Source organism: Neoarius graeffei, chromosome 6 (assembly GCF_027579695.1).
Source record: "Neoarius graeffei isolate fNeoGra1 chromosome 6, fNeoGra1.pri, whole genome shotgun sequence".
Taxonomy (NCBI): Eukaryota; Metazoa; Chordata; class Actinopteri; order Siluriformes; family Ariidae; genus Neoarius; species Neoarius graeffei.
The window spans coordinates 60,308,660-60,329,076 of record NC_083574.1 but is presented as its reverse complement, the minus strand read 5'-3'; the positions used below and the strand labels follow the sequence as shown (position 1 = coordinate 60,329,076).

Genomic DNA, 20,417 nt, shown 5'->3' with positions numbered 1-20,417 from the left:
TGACTTATGAAGTGAATTGGTTGGAGCAGCTCTTATTTAGGGGTTTCATACGAAAGGGGGCGAATACCTATGCACACTCCAGATTTCTCTTTTTTCATCTTAATAATTGTTTGTGTCACAATAAAAGAACATCAGTGTGGGTGCTTGAAATGCGTGTACATATTTTAAAGAATATCAGCAAAAACCTGCAAGAAGCAGCCTGAAGGTGTGTACGTCACTCATACACACAGATACTCTAACCAACAGCCCTGCACGTATATGGGCGAGTATGTCTTTGAGTCATTACGCAAGCCTCTCCGAGCGGCATGCACTGCATTGCACTCTTACACACATGCACCAGAAAACAACTTAATTATACGTCAACAAAGCCAAAGTAAAGTATAAGTGCACGTATTACTTAAATGAAAACGTGCAATATCAGCGGTCTAGCTGGGCTTTGGTGTAGAGCGCACTACAGAATGAAAAGCAAGCACACAGCATCACTAGATCAGCAGACATCACAAGGAACGTCATCCTTTTAGAACCGTCCCAGCGTTTAATAATCCAAAAAACAAGATGATATGCAGTTCAAAACTATGTTCTTCCTGAACTATGAATAGCATAAAAATGGCATTCATTCAGTGGGGGTCATACAGGTTGTAGTGTAATATAAAATGCTGGTTTTCATCTACTGCTCATGTTGACAGGAGCTGGACCCAAGCTGACCTCTATCCGTCTATCCTTTGGCTCTTCTCTGAAAGAGATGCCTGAAACTCATCTACACTGCCCTGTTCTAGAAAGTTACTTTCAATCATCCCAAACCTCAAACTCCTTCAAAGGATGCCATGAGAACCTGTGTGAAATCAGTCATGAAAAGTTTAAATCGCTTATTCACGAACCAAGTCAAATTTCAGAACATCTTCTCGTGTCTGTGTTACAGTAAAAGGAGACGGATAGTGAGGGATAGCTTCACGGCAACACGGTGGTGTAGTGGTTAGCACTGTCGCCTCACAGCAAGAAGGTTCTGGGTTTGAGCCCAGTGGCCGACAGGGGCCTTTCTGTGTGGAGTTTGCATGATCTCGCAGTGTCTGCGTGGGTTTCCTCCGGGTGCTCCGGTTTCCCCCACAGTCCAAAGACATGCAGGTTAGGTTAATTGGTGACTCTAAATTGACCGTAGGCGTGAATGTGAGTGTGAATGGTTGGTTGTCCCTGTGTTTCAGCCCTGTGATGACCTGGCGACTTGTCCAGGGTGTACCCCGCCTCTCGCCCATAGTCAGCTGGGATAAGCTCCAGCTTGCCTGCGACCCTGTACAGGATAAGTGGCTACAGATAATGGATGGATGGGATGGCTTGGCTTCACAATTCTGATTCTTTACACCCTGAAAATGTCCAAGCATAAAGATGTTAATGGGCAGAATTGCGCGGCTGGTACCATCATCAGGAATGACCGATTTGCTGGATCCAATCCATTTTTGTATGTATTCCTGCTATATGTGATGCAAGTGAGACTTTAAAGTAAAACTATACCTTAAAGCATATGCGCAGAGCCATAGCCTCACTTTTTGTTCATAAATGCCTTGAGACCTCAAGAATGACATAAGAATAGTTTTAAGTGTTAACAATAAATCTAATATAGTAATTTTTACAATTCAAGTGATTCATACAGGTAGCGATCTGAGTGAATGACCTTGAGATCCGTAACGTCACAGCAGGAAGTCTATCGGTCTCATCGCCATTTCCGCTATACTAAAACACAGAGCTGACTGCAACTCCGATCCTCCATTTTGAGCTAATTTATCGCCATGCCACGGAGATGTGTTGCTGGCGGGTGCAGCAACATGACAGAAGGTGGATTTACGTTGCATTCATGGCCCAAGAATGTTCAAACTGCAAAGATTTGGACGTGTTTTGCGAGAAGTTCACGGGCACATTGGGCGCCTGCGAAGTGGTCTCTCCTCTGCTCTGCACATTTTGCTGAGGACTCGTATGAGACCTCTGATCTGTTGAGGAACGTTGGCTATAAGCCCATATTGAAAGAGGGTGCAGTATCAACAATTAAAGGAAAAGAAAACTACAAGAAGAGGAAAGTAAGTTCAGTTGCACCAGTTCTCCCGGAGTGTGAGCTGAGGGTTGTTGCTAAAACCTGGGACATGATGGGACATATCACTCAGGCAGTGACCTCCCACGGTTGTTGCTAAAACCGGTGACGTCCCGTCCCGGGTTTTAGTAATTGCCTGAGCCGAGCAGTAATGGCGGAGTACTCAGTATGGAGAAAATGGAGAATGAGTGGAGCAGCCGTCTGATTTCTCCGCTGGATATGCTCGCCTCAGCAGCAATATCTCGCCCTTATGTGGAAGAAGCGAATGAACAGAGAACTGAACGAACAACTGAAAGTCAGATTGTTTCAAAACAATCGACCACAAGGTTGGCCTTCAAGAAGCAAGAACACAGACAGGTAAACTCCGACTCTCATTTGAATACAAAACAAAAAACACCACTCGTTGTTTACCTGCATTTAGATTAATGCATGTAACTTGTATTGTGTGTTTAAGTTACCGGTATAAGATTATTTAATTTGCTTCAGAATGTGATTGTCTCAGTTCATCTGATTATTTAATTAGCCTTTTACATTTTATCAGTGAAAATGCATGCATGTACATGTATGTTGCATAAGTTATAACACCCATCCTGTTTTAATGAGAGTCAACCCACAATCAATGAAGTCAAATCAGTCTTAGTTGAGCAAGTCGGTAACGGTATTTCTGACTTTCACCGTAAATTTTTATTTTTGACTTTGGTCTATAGCTGTCAAAGGCCTCGGCCTTAAAACCGGTTACCGCGGTGACGTCACGCACTCAGGGCTGGCTGGCTCAGCAGGGCAGCTCGAATGCCAACTTTGCGGTCGATTTTAACTCTCAAAAAATATTTTTTTATTCCCATTTATGCAGCATACAAGAGTCAAGGATGGAGATACTATCCACTCAGAAATGTATTTAAAAATAAAAAGGTTCTGCGCATCTCCTTTAAACCGTTGTACATTTGGCACAAAAATAAACATGATCCAGAGCAGTCAACGTCAAAAGAGCAAGTTTTATGTGAAAAATCCCTTTTGAAGACAAACATGTATCCAAGTAGAACTCGAGTAATGATTATGGGCAAAAACATGAAGTTCTATAATTATACAACTACAGTATTATAGACTCACCCTTCTTTGCCTCGATTATGAATGGCCAGCTCTTCAGAGATGCCCTCCTCCACTTTGAACGAATCCCAGTCCAGCTTGGACTTCTCCAGAGTGCTCATTTTCGGCTTCTTTGCTCCAATACGGCTCAGGATGTTGCCCATCCCCGCTGCTCTTTTCACACTAAAAGACACAGGAGAATTTTAAAAGCTGAAGCAGTGTCAAAAGCCTACAAAGGAGGCATTTTAAATCAAGATGGAGAGATTAGAAGTCTACAACACAAGTTCACTGGATTTGAAGCAATACAGCCTGTCGATTTCATAAAATCTGAAATTTAGCTCCTTCTAAAATTTGGTCATTGTGATATGTTTATTTCTGCAATATCTCAAAAAACCAAGCCATTCTGTGGCTGGGAAGTTATTTAATTTGAGGGGATTCCTGAGCAAATAATGTGCATGAAAATTGCTAGTTTCGCGCAGTCAAGCAGACAGAGGAAGGCCGTGTGCGCATGCGCAGGTTTACCACCTTTTCCTTCTTCTTTTGGGTTTTACAGCAGTTGGCATCCAGTGTTGCATTACTGCCATCTACAGGTTTACCTTTGGCCGTGCACTGACTGTTACATCATTCTGTCACTAAACGAACAGCTGATCACACCGAGGTTCTCGCTGACCACCGATATTTATTAGTTTGGTCCTGCGTTTCCTTTCCTTCACAACATAACGTCTTTTCTTCTCACTTTCCGTTACTGCAGTCGGTCTTTCACGTTTCATTCACACACTCACATGCTCCATTTTTCTATTCCTGTTTCAAATTTGTATCCCACAATGCTTTCCGCGAACAGGGAAAGCCCACCAAGAGATACATAACGTAGTATCTTGTATTGCATCATGGTGAAGCAGGAAAAAATAGCGGAGAATTTAGCACCACATGGCCCTAAATTCATTAATTGTTCCATTAAAAAAAAACCCTAATAAAATTGGAAGTCTGTGATTCAAATTCAGTACCTTTCGGTCCACTAAACAAAAATAACTGGGGGTCGGGGAAAATTCCTTTTAATAACCTAAACTTGAAAAATTTGAAAGGTGGTATAGCTTTAACCAAATGTCAGGGGGAGCAAAAATCTCAAGTGTCATCATCATCATCATCATCAAAGCAGAAACAGCATGAATGCATTAAAAATACTACAAACAAACACGCAGCACATGAAGATCACACAACCCCAGAAGGGAAAAACAAGCAGGGGTTAAACACAGACGGCGATGCAGGGGAAAGGTGACAGCAACTTATTCTATGCTTTATTGGAGCGATTTCTTATGCTCCCGGAACAAAAATGTCCATTTCAAATGATACAGAAGGCATCTTGACACTGGCGCTAAGCTTGGCTGCAATAATGGAATGTTAAATGAGGTGTGTCAGGGAAAAGAGAAACCATCAGACTAGTGGGATGCTGCAGCAGGAGGGTGACCGGGGTGGGGGTCGAAAGGTGAGAGAAGGGTCCAAGGACGAAACGTTTGCATGCTCAGGTGAGTCATAGCAAAAAGTCTTTCATTTGAAACGAGAATAAATAAAAGAAAAAAAAGAAAAAAAAGAAAATACGAGTGTGTGTGGAAAATAAAATACTTGACTTTATCCTCTTGTAGAAAAGGAAATGACTACACAACCTCAACCTTAAAAAAAAAAAAAAAAGGCGATATCATCCAAAATTCTCCCGCATACGCTGCTATTTATGTTTGTTCACGCAATTGGCTCACTTCTTGCAAACCAGGTAACCTAGTTCCTCTTGACAATGCACCTGCTATCCTGAATAGATAGTGAGCACTATGTAGTCTTGTATATTTATTATTTTGTGTTGCATGAACGTACAGTTTTCCAGATGTTCCTATTAAAGTGGCTGGTGACTTTATACAGAGAGAGTTATTACTTAAAGTAGTTCTAGAATTTTAGAACCCACTATTGATGAAAATGTAGTACAAGGGTATATATTCAATGTATGCAAATTAAAAATAAAAAATTTCCCCATCAAAGGGGAGTATTTGAGCGACAAAACTGGGAAGCATTTCCTGGAAATCCCAGTCGGGAGTCACGTGACCGATGACGTAGTAAATTGACCAGGATGGCAGCATCCAGTATAAACACAAGCGAAATGAGTGAATCAGACAGCGATTATTCAGACAAAATTGCGTCTGAAGACGAAAGTGAATCGTGTTCCAGTCGAGGTGAGTTGATGCACAACATTTTTTCTACTAAATCAGAGGTCTGGGCCGAAATGTGCGTCGTGTTCGGCAGTATATTTGGGGCGAACCGATGGCGTTCAAGCGGCCTTTCCAACAACATGGAAATGACTGCAGCTGTCAAAGTCTGCTTTGTGTGCGTTCGGAGCTTGGGGAGAAGAAAAATGCGGGCCTGAATGGGGACAGTCACGGCTGTATCGTAGAAGTGCAAAGCAGGAACTCGTCCAGGGATCGTCTAGTTCTTGTTTAGTTAAAGAACTCTTTAATTGTCCTAAAGGTTCGGGAAGCTCGTTCAAAGCGCGCCTCAAGATTCTCCCATGAACTATAAAAACCACGTTTCCCTTTACACTCACCAGCATAAATATGTGCACTAGCCTTCAACTAGCACCAGTCTGCCCTCGTCCGCTTTACTTGCCGGTTCCACTCTGCGAGATCGTATCCATTATTCTTATCAGGATCAGGGAACTGATGCAGAGATACTCCGTCTTTGTTGGTTTTAGAACAGCTGTACGCGACACACTTTTTACCATCGTATACAGTGGAAATAATCCGTAGATCCGCGAATTGTCACTCACAGTCACAGTCAGTGCTAGGAATAACGGCGTTAGAGTATAACGGCGTTACTAACGGAGCCACATTTTGGGTAACGGAATAATTACTTAGTTACTTAATCCATATTTGTATCGCCGTTACCGTTACTCGGGAAGTAACGTGATGCGTTACAATCTGATATGGGCGCCTTGACAACATGAGCATTGGCAACACGGTACCGCAATATATAATAATAATTATGTACCAATATGGCTTTTACATTCTTCCATTCACCCTTTGAATGCAAGAGAACAAATCGTGATTTGCTAAGATGTTCTAGGTGGGTGGAGTCGATTGTGTTTTCCCGCTACACGCACACGCGCACACAGAGATGGGGAAGAGACAATGGCAGCACCAAGCCGCAAAGTCGCATTTTCGAACTGGAAACACCGGCATAATTTCACGCTGGTTGAAGTCAAAGGCAATAATGTTTATGTCCAATGCAAACTGTGCCCTTTGGACTGTGCCAATGCAAAAATCACAGGCAAAATAACATAACAGATAAACAGGGTATTCATCCTTGATCTGTTATGTTATTTTGCCTGTGATTTTTGTTTAGGATGCTTCCTTAAAAACACTATCAAAGATCTTCCTGACCTATTGTAAATGGTGAAAGCTAAGCTAACTGCAATAAACCAGGTTATCATAATGCTGTAAACTGTGAGGACTTAATTGCTCACTGACACTGTACTCTGTACTCCAAAAAAGTAATTGCGTTAGTAACTGCGTTACTTCACTAGAAAAGAACAGTTATCCTCGTTTATCTGTAAGCAAAAAAAAAAAAAAAGTAACGCAATAAATACTTTTCCTGGTAACTAGTTACTTTTCTAGTGAAGTAACGCAGTTACTAACGCAATTACTTTTTTGGAGAAGTAACTAGTACTTGTAACTAATTACTTTTTCAAAGTAATGTGCCCAGCACTGGTCACAGTATGTACAGGAAGTGAGCTGTCTAGCTTGTCAATTTACTACGTCATCGGTCACGTGATCGCGGCGCGATGTTTTGCTCGTGGGCTATCGCAGAAAATCCTCTATAAAATCATTACGGATAAACATTTTTTAGTGATTTTTTTTTGTAATATACTACAAATATTAGTATTCATCGTTACATGCAAAGGCGATTTTCAAATTCTAAAACTACTTTAAGTGCTAGACAGGGTTCCCACTCGAAGTCAAACATCAAATTCCATGACTTTCCCCTGATCTTCACGGACTAAAAAGTTGAATTTCCACAACCTATAACGAACAGAAAAAACAGGCCGATTTGCGAACAAGTACCATCCGTCGTGTTTTAAACCCATCAAAATGTCCCAGGGAGCCCTCATGTCTGTTACCTTCTTCCTTTTCGTTATGCTGTCGTAGTTAGTTTTGCCGGAGTCCCTGCTTGTACTCAGCGCAAAATGGATCATGTTCTTACTCATTAGGTGACACTGGGCATATCTAACAACCTGTGGTTCCGCCCTCCCTTTCCTTCTGAGTCACATGTCGATCCTGATCTCTTCTGCTCCTCGGACCTGCCTGATCCATCCTGATGCCCTACGTCTGGCTGGAGTCTCATCATACCACTCCTGTGGAGGACGGCCCCATATGGACAGTCGAAAGTCACACTTGAAAGATGCTCTGGATGCTTAAGGCCTCTGCATGCTCTTGTGACAAGGCTTTCGCAGATAGCTTTTCGCAGACAGTTGTAATTTATCGTTGAGCAGGGAGTAATAGGCGTGCGCAATGTTATTCACCGCCACAACGCAAGGGGGCGCGAAGTCGCGAAATCGCTAGGAGTAGTTGGTGGGTGTGGTTAGTGGAGTGTTTATCCTCCGGTTACTTATAATGACGAGAACTGGAGTCGTATAGATGTACGTACTTCCTCACTTCCTCGATCAACCGCTCTTCGTGCTGCTCCATCTTCGCTTGTGTTTTTAAAAATGGCGGTCGTGAAAACAAAACAAACCGGGAAAGTAGGGAAGCGGAAGTGCGTGTACAGCGGATGTAGAGTGGACCAATCAGAGCCCTCTTGTCTGCGACGCTGTCTGTGAGGCTTCTGCGGTGGTCACAATTTTTGGGAGGTGCGCGCAGAGCGTCTGAGAAGGGGGGGGCTACGCAGACGCCATCTGCGACGACTGCGTTGTCAGCATAAATTGGCCTTTACAGTAATGCATTTATCTTACAAAAATAACGATGGGAAAGCCCTGCGACGAGTCCTTTTTTCCCACGAGTGTTGGCGTTAATGACTAATCTTTTTAAAAACATTTTATATAAATAATTTTCCAGTATCATTTTTATTGTACTGTCGCTTTCCTTTTTGTACTTTCCACTTTCACTTTCCTTTTTCCGTTTTTTTTTCTTTTTTTGGAAGAATGCCGAGACCAGAAGCTCTTTTTTTTTTTCCCCTCCTCCTGCGTAAAGACCACAAGCGGAGGCCATCCACATCGGATCTGCTTTAATATCAACAGATCTTTGATTAAGGTACGTGAATCTTTTCATCATGGCACACCTTCAGCCTGTTCAGTGTGCTGAGTGTAGGATGTTTAGTCATTCTTCCTCCATCGCTAGCGATAGCTTTATTTGTGATAAGTGCAGATTAGTTAGCTCTCTGACAGAGAAGATTACAGTGAGAGAAGCGCGTGTCCAGGCTTTAAAGAAGGTCAGTGAGCGTGAGAATAGTGTAGTTTCTGTAGAGGAAAGTCTGGATGCCCTAGGTGGAGTTAGTAATCCCCCAACTCCGGCATTAGAGCCCTTACAGCGGGGCAAATGGGTGACGGCTTGGCAGCATAAGCGTAGAGCCAAAGCTACCGCTGAGGCTCGCCCACGGGAGCACCACTCCTCTCTGCGTCACGTGTCGAACAGGTTTGCTCTCCTTAGTGATGCACCCGCTGAGAAACCTGAAAGAGCTCTGGTTATAGGGGACTCAATCATAGGGCATGTGAAATTAGCTCAGCCTTCAGGGCCACCAGAAGCTTTAGTCAGGTGTATACTGGGAACTAGGGTGCCGGACATAGCAGGTAATCTTAGGGTCCTAGGCAAGCACAGGTTCTCAAAGATAGTTATCCATGCAGGAGCTAATGATATACGCCTTCGTCAGTCTGAGGTTACTAAGAGTAACTTTGTAGAGGTGTTTAAATTAGCGAAGGCGATGTCAGATGCTGTAATATGCTCTGGCCCCATCCCAGTGAGGCGTGGCAATATAGCTTACAGCAGGTTATGGTCGCTGAACTGCTGGCTGTCCAGGTGGTGCTCTGAAAACAGTGTGAGCTTTATAGATAATTGGGCTAATTTTGAGGGCACTGCTGGCCTGTTAGGGCGGGACGGTATCCATCCCACTCGGGAAGGTGCTGCTCTCATTTCCTGCAGCATAGGTCATAGTCTCAGAACAGACCTAGTTAATTTCTGACAATCCAGAGCCAAGACCAGGGAGCAGACGAACAGGCTAAACCGACTGTCTGCTAGCTGCACAGAGTCGTCACTCAGGGTCCACTACATCGAGACGGTGTCTGTTCCCCGAGCTCAACAAAAAGGTAGAAATATTCAGAGAGTTTGTTCCAGTAATCAATATAAAACTAGAAAAGCACTCGAGAGCGCAGACCTCCGCCAAGAATCCTTTAAAAAAATCCGGGATCCAGAAGGTGATCCGGATCACCGCCAAAATTTAATGGATTGTTACTTGTGCCCAGTCACACCCCTGGAAAAAATTTCAGAGCAAATCCGTTCGTAACTTTTTCCGTAATGTTGCTGAGGCAGGGAGCATGGGTGTGTGTGAGAAAGAAAGACAGGAATTGAAGGGGAAGTAAAAAAAAATAAATAATAAACTAGCTACATCCCATACCATTCGGCTAATTACGCACAATGCTAACATAGCGTTGCTAAGTATGCAAGCTAGCTAAATGTTAGCAACTTGTGATAGCTTATAAATATATACATACATCTATAAATATTTGAATATTAAAAAAACAAAAAGGAGTCCTTTTTTAAACGTATACAGCTCTATTTAATAAACTTTATTAGCCACTTTGCTAGCTGGCGCTTCATTAAAACTCTCCGCATTTTGTTTACGCCACCGGCTGCGATTTCATTTCATCCAGAACTCCGTCCCAAACGGGCCACTACTACACTAACTAGCCTGCCTAAATAGCGCACTTCATTGTGTTCCAACACACTACCTAGTGTGCTAGTTTGCGATTTGAGACGCTGACAGCACAGCAGACTGTTATATACAATTAGTGCCCCTGCTGGCTGGAATGAATAGTAGGAATATCACTGCGCATGCGCTGTACTGAATCAACCCCAAAAAAATGACGCAGTAGAAAAACACTCCTTTAAAAAAATCCGGGATCCAGAAGGTGATCCGGATCACCGCCAAAATGTAATGGATTGTTACTTGTGCCCAGTCACACCTCTGGAAAAAATTTCAGAGCAATCCGTTCATTACCTTTTCCGTAATGTTGCTAACAGACAAACCAACGCTACCGAAAACATTACCTCCGCCAAGGAGGTTATTAGATCATACTGACTGTACAGCCGCTGCCAGCACCTTTGATCTAAAGGTGGGGCTATTAAATATTAGATCTCTTACATCTAAAGCGCTAATGGTTAATGAACTCATTACTGATCAGGAGTTTAATGTACTTTGTTTAACTGAAACATGGATTAAGCCAAATGAATATATAGCATTAAATGAAGCGAGTCCTCCTGGATACAGTTGTATACACCAGCCTTGTCTAACTGGCAGAAGAGGAGGCGTCGCAGTTATTTATAATGATTATCGAGGTGTAACACAAAAACCTGGTTATAAAGTTAATACATTTGAAGTTCTTCATACTAATATAATGTATGTAGCCTCAAAAAATAAGTTTACCCAGTTAATTCCATTACTTATTATTTACAGGCCCCCGGGGCCATATTCTGAGTTTCTTTCTGAATTTGCAGATTTTATCTCAGATCTGGTTATTTCCTTAGACAAAGCTTTAGTTGTTAGAGATTTTAATATTCACTTCGATAACCCAGAAGCCCCTTTAAAAACAGTGTGTCCACGTTAGATTCAGTAGGGATTAATTAGAATGTCATAGGACCGACCCATAGTGGTGGTCACGCCCTCAATCTAATACTAACATTCGGGTTAAATATAGAAAATATAGTCACACTTCCACAGTCTGAAGTTATCTCAGATCATTATCTCATCTCATTCAAACTACGAGTGAGTAATAATACATGCACCTCACCATACTACTGTATTAAACGTACATTCACGTCAACTACTGCACAGAGCTTTATAAATGATCTCCCAGAGTTATCAACTTTGATTGGGTCACTGTCAGCCCCTGCAGAACTCGATCAGGCAACTGAATGCTTAGAGTCAACGTTCCGCCATACCTTAGATAATGTAGCTCCTCTTAAAAGGAAAATGGTCAGAGACAAAAAATTAGCACCCTGGTATAATGATGACACTCGCACATTAAAACAGACCACTCGAAAATTGGAACGTAAATGGCGTCAAACAAAATTGGTAGTGTTCCTGAAGTATAGAAAAGCTCTTAGTGCTGCTAGATCAACATATCTCTCCTCCCTAATAGTAACAAAAATAATCCTAGATTCCTATTTAATACTGTAGCAAAATTAACCAGGAGTAAGTCCACTATAGACACATGCACACCTGTAGTATGTGGTAGCAACGATTTCATGAAATTTTTTTAATGACAAAATTGAGAATATCCGACAAAAAATTCAAACTACTAATTTAAGGTCAGACAATCTAAGTGACCCTGTAGTTAACAATATAACTATCAGATCAGCAATTAGAATGTTTTACTCCCCTAAAAGAAACTGAATTACTTTTCATTAATCTCGGCATCAAAAGCCTCAACTTGTGTACTAGATCCCTTACCTACACGTCTCTTCAAACAGATAATACCTGAAGTAATTGAACCGCTTCTAAAAATAATAAATTCTTCTCTTAGGATTGGCTATGTACCCAAATCCTTTAAACTAGCAGTTATCAAACCCCTGATTAAAAAACCTGACCTTGATCCCTGTCAGCTGTCCAATTATTGGCCAATATCAAACCTCCCCTTTATCTCCAAGATCCTTGAAAAAGCTGTGGCACAGCAGTTATGCTTATAGTAGTAAACGACCTACTGTTGGCGTCTGATCAGGGTTGTGTCTCGCTGCTTGTATTGCTTGACCTTAGTGCAGCATTTGGTACCATTGATCATTCCATTCTTCTGGATAGGCCAGAAAATGTTGTGGGAGTTGAGGGAACGGCCCTCTCCTGGCTCAGGTCTTATTTAACTGATTGTGTTCAGTATGCTGATGTAAATGGTGATATTTCTAGACATACTGAGGTAAAGTTTGGTGTTCCACAAGGTTCTGTCTTGGGTCCACTGCTTTTTTCTTTGTGTGTTACCTCTGGGTGATATTATTCATAAACACTGTATTAGTTTCCACTGTTATGCTGATGACACACAGTTGTATGTTTCTGCAAAACCTGATGAGAGACACCAGCTTAATAGAATTGAGGAATGTGTAAAGGACATTAGACACTGGATGCTTATTAACTTTCTTCTGCTTAACTCTGACAAGACTGAAGTACTTGTACTCGGACCACATGCAGCTAGAAGCAAGTTTTCTGATTACACAGTAACTCTGGATGGCCTTTGTTTCTTCACGTGCAGCAGTAAAAGACCTCGGAGTGATTATTGACCCCAGTCTTTCATTCGAAACTCACATTGATGACATTACCCGGATAGCTTTCTTTCATCTCAGAAATACTGCTAAGATAAGAAATGTAATGTCTCACTACATGACGCGGAAAAACTAGTTCATACTTTCGTTACCTCCAGGTTGGATTATTGTAATGCCTTACTGTCTGGATGTTCCAATAAGTCCATAAACAAGCTCCAGTTAGTTCAAAATGCAGCAGCAAGAGTCCTTACTAGAACTAGAAAATATGACCACATCACCCCTGTCTTATCCACACCGCATTGGCTCCCAATCAAATTTCGTATTGATTCTTAATTTCCCTGAGGGAACCCTCCCAAAGGGATCAATAAAGTTTTATCTAATCTAAAGTACTACTATTGATCTTTAAAGCACTGAATGATCTTGGACCACAGTACCTGAGTGAACTTCTGCTCCTCTAGGACCCGCCACGCCTACTTAGATCAAAAGATGCAGGCTATCTGCTGGTATCTCGTATAGTGAAGGCTACATCAGGGGGCAGAGCCTTTTCTTACAAAGCCCCACAGTTATGCAACAGCCTTCCAAGTAGTGTCCGGGAATCAGACACCGTCTCAGTGTTTAAGTCTAGGCTGAAAACATATCTGTTTAGTCAAGCCTTTTGTTAATGGTGTTTATGAGGTACTGTAAAGGTGTAGATCTGGAGGGTCCTCAGACAGAGCGTTTTGGTAAACTGGGATGTATGGATGCTGTCAGTCCCCACTCGCTTGCTCACTTGAGTTTGTTGACGGTGTAGTGGTTGGCTGCTTTATGTCCCGGGGCTCCCTCATGCCTATGTTACCTTCTGGCTCTCCCCTTTTAGTTATGCTGTCATAGTTAATTGCCAGAGTCCCCACTTGTACTCAGTGCAATATGTATATTGTTCCTACTTATTCAAGTGACATTGGGCATACCCAACAACCTGTGTTTTCTCCCCCCAAAATCTGTCCCTCTGAGTTACATGTTGGTCCTGGGATCGAGATGCTGACCTCTTCTGCTCCTCGGACCTGCTTGATCCATCCTGGTGCCCTGTGTCTGGTTGGAGTCTCATCGCATCGCTCCTGTGGAGGACGGCCCCATGCGGACACTTGAAAGTCACACTTGGAAGACGCGCTGGACTCTCACAGTAATGCTTTTATGGTTGAGGACTACAGTTGACTTGCTAACTTTAGGACTGCAGTTGTCATGAACAGTTTTGCACTCAAGTTTCCATCAATGAAGAGTTACAACATCAACGAAACTGACTTCATGTTAAAACTGTTAACGTTATAGTCATGCTGTCTGTTGTTGCCCAAATGAGGATGGGTTCCCTTTTGAGTCTGGTTCCTCATGTTGTCTGAGGGAGTTTTTCCTTGCCACCGTCGCCACAGGCTGCTCATTGGGGATAGATTAGGGATAAAATTAGCTCATGTTTTAAGTCGTTCAAATTCTGTAAATCTGCTTTGCGACAATGTTTATTGTTAAAAGCGCTATAGAAATAAACTTGACTTGACCCTGCATTGTGTTTGGATGTTCAAGGTCCTATACAGCAGGAACTTCAATTCACGAATTTCCGAGAAATGACACTAATCTAAAGCGACAGTGGGTGAGGTTTGTGCAAACGAAGCAGGCAGATTGTGTCGCCTACTAATAATAAATCTGATTCATCAAGTGTTCATCACCACTAGAACGACCATATGGGAGTTACTGGAGCAAAAAAAAAAAAAAAAGAAACCCATTGATTGAATAAATGACATTTGATCTGACATTTGCACAGTTTGTCGATTCCCCCATTATCACCCACTTCATATTTTCTTTCAATAATTACACGAAATGTACATTTTAAAGATTATATTGCTACATTTATTGAGATACATGTAAATATTTTCCCTATATTTTGTAGTGGCCAGCTTAGAATAAAAATCCACAAACCAATCTGTGTTTCCAATTCTCTCTGGCTGGTGGTGCACTATTGGCGGTGAGCGGGACTGTCGTGAACTGAGTAAACTGGCAGTTTCTCGTCTTGGTGGCTCGAAAAAGATAATTTACTCTGGAATATCCTTGATAATCATCTGCCCCTTCATCCGACATATAAGAATCCCAATCATGATCAGAATTCTCTCCAAAACATGATTCCATATCGAGACTGGTCTCACCACTGCTGCGCACGGGAGCGAAATTGATACCAGGATTTTTGTTACATGTGTGACGTCACACACCCCTTCGGGATCTTCTGGTTCAGTCTTGGCTGATTCTGTGGAAATAGGCCGATTTTATTGATTTTCCCCATTCGTTTATGGCCTTTGGATCAGCTATGGTTCGAAAACGCATGGTCAGTCAACATTAATGATTGTTGCTTTGTACAAGGAAAAAAAGGTGGTTTTGGGGGACATTAAATTCACTTTAAGCTTGCAAAAAGCAAAACAAAAAACACCTAAACCCAACATTATTTACATTTCACTTAAATGCAATTACATAATTTCAATTTAAAAACACTGCAAAACGAAAAGATCATAAAACCAGTGATGTAATTATTCCCCTATAATCGTAGCATCCAAAATCTCTCACTGTCCCAGCCATAAGTGAACTGACGACGAAAATCTGATTAACTCGCACTTGCAATCTTCAATACAAACGCCTGGGCACCTCAGACTGACAGGAAAACCATTTTGTAGTATATTTATTTCTCGCCGAACCATGAAACACAAGCTTATTCTTCATCAACACAACATCCAGTTTGCTCTTGAATGGCGTGACTAATATCATGCATCAGGCAGGTCATATCACAGCAACACGCATTACTCTAGCAAATCAATACAGTGGTGTAGTTCATGTTCCCGCTCCGTTGGTACAGTGATGTATATTTAGCCCCTGCAACTCCAAACAGATCCATTAAGCTTGCTGCTGTTTGAATACATACTCCAGGAGCATTAAAAATCACAGAAGCAAAGAAATACGTTCATCTAGACCTAGGGGAAAAAAAAAAAGCATGAAATGGAGAAAAGGGGGAGAGAAAGGCAACTGAGAAAAAACAGGGCTAAAGTCTGTCTGACAGAATGCATTTGCCATCTGTGCTGATGCTGTCAGCATCATTTGAGGGGGGAAAGGGGAGAAGATAAAAAGAGGGAAAGAGGAAAGATTCTCTGGACCACGCTGGTTGTTTGTACGTTTCTTCTGCTGCCCTTCAGGAAGGAACAAATCCAGCTCAGCTCTCAGGAGATCAGCATGTGCAAACGTAGGCGTGCGGATAAAAGATGGAGAAAGGATGAGAGAATAGAGCGGTGATAAATGAGCCAGCGCTCCAGTGTACACACAGCCATGCGCGCGCACACACACACACCTGTATACTAAAACATATATCACAAAGCCCATGATTACACGCAGCTTTCTGCCAGCTGTTTCAGCGTAGCACTATTCGCACAACAAATTGAGCCTATCCAGGGCGTATGCGCACACAAAAATTGGGGGTGGTGGATGGAGGGGACCCAATACACCCGACCCCACCCACAATCTACACAAACACAAGTTGGGAGGAAAAAAAAAAAATAACCAAATCAATTACTGATTAGGACCAACATGACAATATGAAAGATTCCTTCTCCAATACAAAGCATCCTAAACCTAAATCTTGATATTGAGGTCACCCTTCTAACCAACATACAGGTCAAGGTTCGAGTTCAGACCTCCATCTTTTATCCCGGACACTGCAGAGGTTTGCACAAGACAGGTCAACGTTTTGTGTGGCGAGAATAACACACTCTGTTGCACCAGACTGACAGACAGACAGATGGACGAATTGATCCGGATGATCACTCACTCACGCACACACACCTTAAGCGTAGTCCAACACTGAATCGATAGACAATCAAGACTTGACTGCGAATCAATCCTGTGCGGTGTGTGGCAGCGGTGAGTGAAGGAAGGTTTCAGTGGAGTCTGGAAAAGCAGGATAGGATCCTGAGCACAAACAGATTGAAGACGACTCGCTTCAACCAAAATGGAGAGGATTCTAAAAGGGCACTGTGACTCACAAACATACAAAACACAGACGCAGGACAGGAGTCTGGCAGTCTGATTCTGGTGCCGTTTATTTGCAGTCTGAGCTCTCCCATGACCAGAGGCTCGTCACTGTCTCACTCACTCGGGCTCGTTTACAGAAACCCTGCTTCGCAAGGTCTATTCCAACGGTACGGGACAGGAAATGGATTCCTCGCCTCTCTTCCTCTTCGTCCAGTTTCCACTTTGATCGAGGCCGTGCACCCGAACAACAATCACGGCTCACACACCAAGCCACCATTCAGTTCAGCCATCACAGTGTGTTCCCCCCCAGTGCACATTCAAAAACAAGAACTGGCTCAAAATAAAAATCAACTGCAAACAGATAACTGCAGGCACAGTGAACACAGTAAAAACAACTGTATCATTATTCTGTCCATTAATGCCATTTTCTGGGTCAAAGCGGTTCATTTGGCTGATACATGGTGCCAAAATTTATTTTTCAAAATTTATATTGTGCACCAAAAAAAAATACACGAGTGCACTCTCCGAGCACAATATCTCCCGCTGGCAACTAGGCCATAACTCTGGTAAAATGCGACTGAATTGAAAGAAATTGCAATATGCGTATTACTGACATATAACAAAGAATCCTGCCAAGTTTCATGAAATTCCTCCAAAAATTGAAAGAGGAGTTGATTTCAGAAGGAGGGGGCGTCGTGGCTCAGGTGGATAAGGCGCCATACCATAAATCCAGGGACCCGGGTTCGATTCCGACCCGAGGTCATTTCCCGATCCCTCCCCGTCTCTCTCTCCCGCTCATTTCCTGTCTCTACACTGTCCTATCCAATAAAGGTGAAAAAAGCCCCAAAAAATATCTTTAAAAGAAAAAGAAGGGGAGTACCCTTCCTGGGACAGACTGACAGATGGAGATCACCACGACATAATACCCTTCGGGCCTTTCGGTCAGCGGGGGATAAAAAGCATAAAAAACAGTCAGAAGGAGGTGGGCTTAAAACACACAGTCGAGTGACGAGTCTTAAAAGACAGACCAGAAGTGGTGTCAACACTGACCTACATGCAGCGTTGGTGGTGCTGCTGCTCAGAGAGAATACTGATCAATAATAATATAGTTGTCGATTCCTCGTACCAGAGTACTTCGTTCCTTCCGGTCACATCTGATGGTGGGCTCATTGATGGCTCATGAGCCCGATTCTAGCTCTAAAAACTCAGGGGCACTGGTGGCACTGAAAGGTTGGTGGTGGTTGGGGTTGTGCCCCCCCTCTCTCTTTTCTGTGCTGTCGCTTGGTTTCCAGATTCATTCTTCTATTTGCTTCAAAGAGTTCCATCCCTGTCCGGATGGTGTTTCGCCACTCGGTACACTGTCTAGTTGCTTCCTCCCAGGTCCTGCTTCAGCTGTTTTTTGTAGCGTAGCATGGGGCGGCCCCGGGGGCGTTTCCTTGTGCTCAGCTTGCTGAAGAGGATGCTCCTTGGGAGTCTTGTTTTGTCCATGCGGGCAACGTGACCTAACCACCACAGACAGTGTTTCATGATGGTCGCTTCTATGTTGGTTGCCCCAGCTCTTTCGAGGACTGTGATGTAGTCTTCCTGGCGGACATTGAGGATGGTGTGGCCTCAATAATAATAATAATAATAATAATAATAATAATAAAAACAAAGAAAACCTTTAAGCCCGCTATAAATTCTTACTACAAACTTTCGCATATAATGATCCAAGTCCGTATCCGCCACCTTTAGTGATGGGTCTTCAAAAATAAATAAATAAAATCACGGGCACGTTCATGCATGCTCAGCACCATTATGACTAATTACCATGCACCTGTTCCGGATTAGAGTGCAATCCCGGCATGTACTTATAAGGACTCTAAACACACAGACTTGAAGTATCCATGCTGTACCAAGTGTCTCACATTACTAAGCCTTGTATCTGTGTATTGTCTTTGACTCTGCCTTTCATCTTTGCCTTCGCCATTCCATTTGTACCTCACTTGACCATTGCCCATTTCACGACCCTGCCTTTGTCCTACGTTTTTGAACTATTGGTAAATAAAAACACTCCCTGCAATTATATCGGTCAGTTGCATGCTTACATGATGGACTAAGCCATGCGTTCCTCTTCCCACCACAGACAAACAATAAATAATCAAGTCTGAAATCAAGTTAATAATGTGTTAATGCCATAAAACAAAGGCTTAACTAGCCTAGGTATCGATTACTAACAATTATCGAGAATGGTGATCAAAAGATTGATAAAGGGACGAAATAACTGCTAAACTTAACACTTTAAAATATACAGGTGGTGTTTTTATACCCCCTGCGGTATGATACAAATTATATCATTGGTGATTTGCAACACCATGAACGACTTAAATGGTGAAGATTTAGAAAACGTAGCAAGTCAGCGGGTGGACTTTGACAACGATACACCGGTAACCTCCATCATTTCCATAACAGACGAAGTAATCAATCATCGCCTCCGTTTGTGATTCCTTTAATTCAGTCACTGAATTGTGATCATGACTCAAAAGCAGAAAATTCATGATAAGGAGAATGCTCCTGAAATTTCACATACAACGTGAGAGTGCGGTCTGATAAGTGGGTCCATTTCAGTATTACAAACTTTTTGGTAGAACAAACTATTTGGACGTCCACCAAGGAGTCCGTTACAGCAGGGTTGCAGTATAATGCATTTTATTTATAGGTGCATTTTAAAATGGCATTCAAGAACGCTTCATAACACACAGCAAAAATCAAACAGTTTTAAAATCAACAAGACATAATTCCACAACAATTAAAAAGAAACATAACTGCTTGCACAGTAAGCACTACAGTCCAAAAAAAGGATAAACTGTGAGCTACTGCTCATTTACGTATGCCCCCGCTCTCGCTTGTATCAGAATGCAAGCAATCGAAGGAATTGGACACTTGTCATCATGGATGCAAACGGCGTGCCTTTTGGCGGATGCCGCCTTTTTCACGGCTGTCTGGGGGACTTGTGTGAATCGTGCAGATCTGATGAGTTTTTTTTTGGGGGGGGGGGGGGGGTGTTGGAGTGTCTGATTATAATTTCATCAAAGTAAATTCTGTATTAAAATTACTAAATAAGCAAATGCCGTTACAGTCCATGAAACATAGGAAGTATGAGAAGAAAACAGTAAATCAGAAAGCTGCGCACGTAAAGCCAATTACGTAACTTACGTTGGACTGATGGAAATCCTTGCGCGTGCAGTGAAGTGCAGCCAGCAGCAGATAATGGCGCGCAGCCAATTGGCTTTACGTGCGCAGCTTTCTGATTTACTGTTTTCTTCTCATACTTATACTTCCTATGTTTCATGGACTGTAACGGCATTTGCTTATTTAGTAATTTTAATACAGAATTTACTTTGATGAAATTATAATCAGACACTCCAACGCGCCCCCCCCCCAAAAAAAACCCCTCATCGGATCTGCACGATTCACACAAGTCCCCCAGACAGCCGTGAAAAAGGCGGCATCCGCCAAAAGGCACGCCGTTTGCATCCATGTATTATGAATGTTGACTTCAACAAATAATCAACCCTGAAACAAGTAAGTAAAGAGCAGTGTTCTGCCCAGGGATTTCAAATAGCATCCTGGTCTGTCATTTTGAAACCGCATTTTGCTTCTTGAAATAGCGTCAAAATCCACCCTAGATGTTTCGCAAATACATTCGGTCGGTAAACAGGAAGTCGATGTGTGACAGACCTGAAAACGGT

At 42.5% G+C, this 20,417-nt stretch overlaps 1 protein-coding gene across 1 annotated transcript in view; it reads right to left on the bottom strand.

The window, feature by feature from the left end:
• cfdp1 (craniofacial development protein 1) overlaps positions 1-20,417 on the bottom strand; it is a 128,750-nt gene that overhangs the window by 18,729 nt on the left and 89,604 nt on the right. The window contains exon 6 of the mRNA XM_060923957.1: positions 3,185-3,343. Coding sequence (XP_060779940.1) covers positions 3,185-3,343 — 159 coding nt within the window. The remainder of the gene's footprint in view (positions 1-3,184; positions 3,344-20,417) is intronic.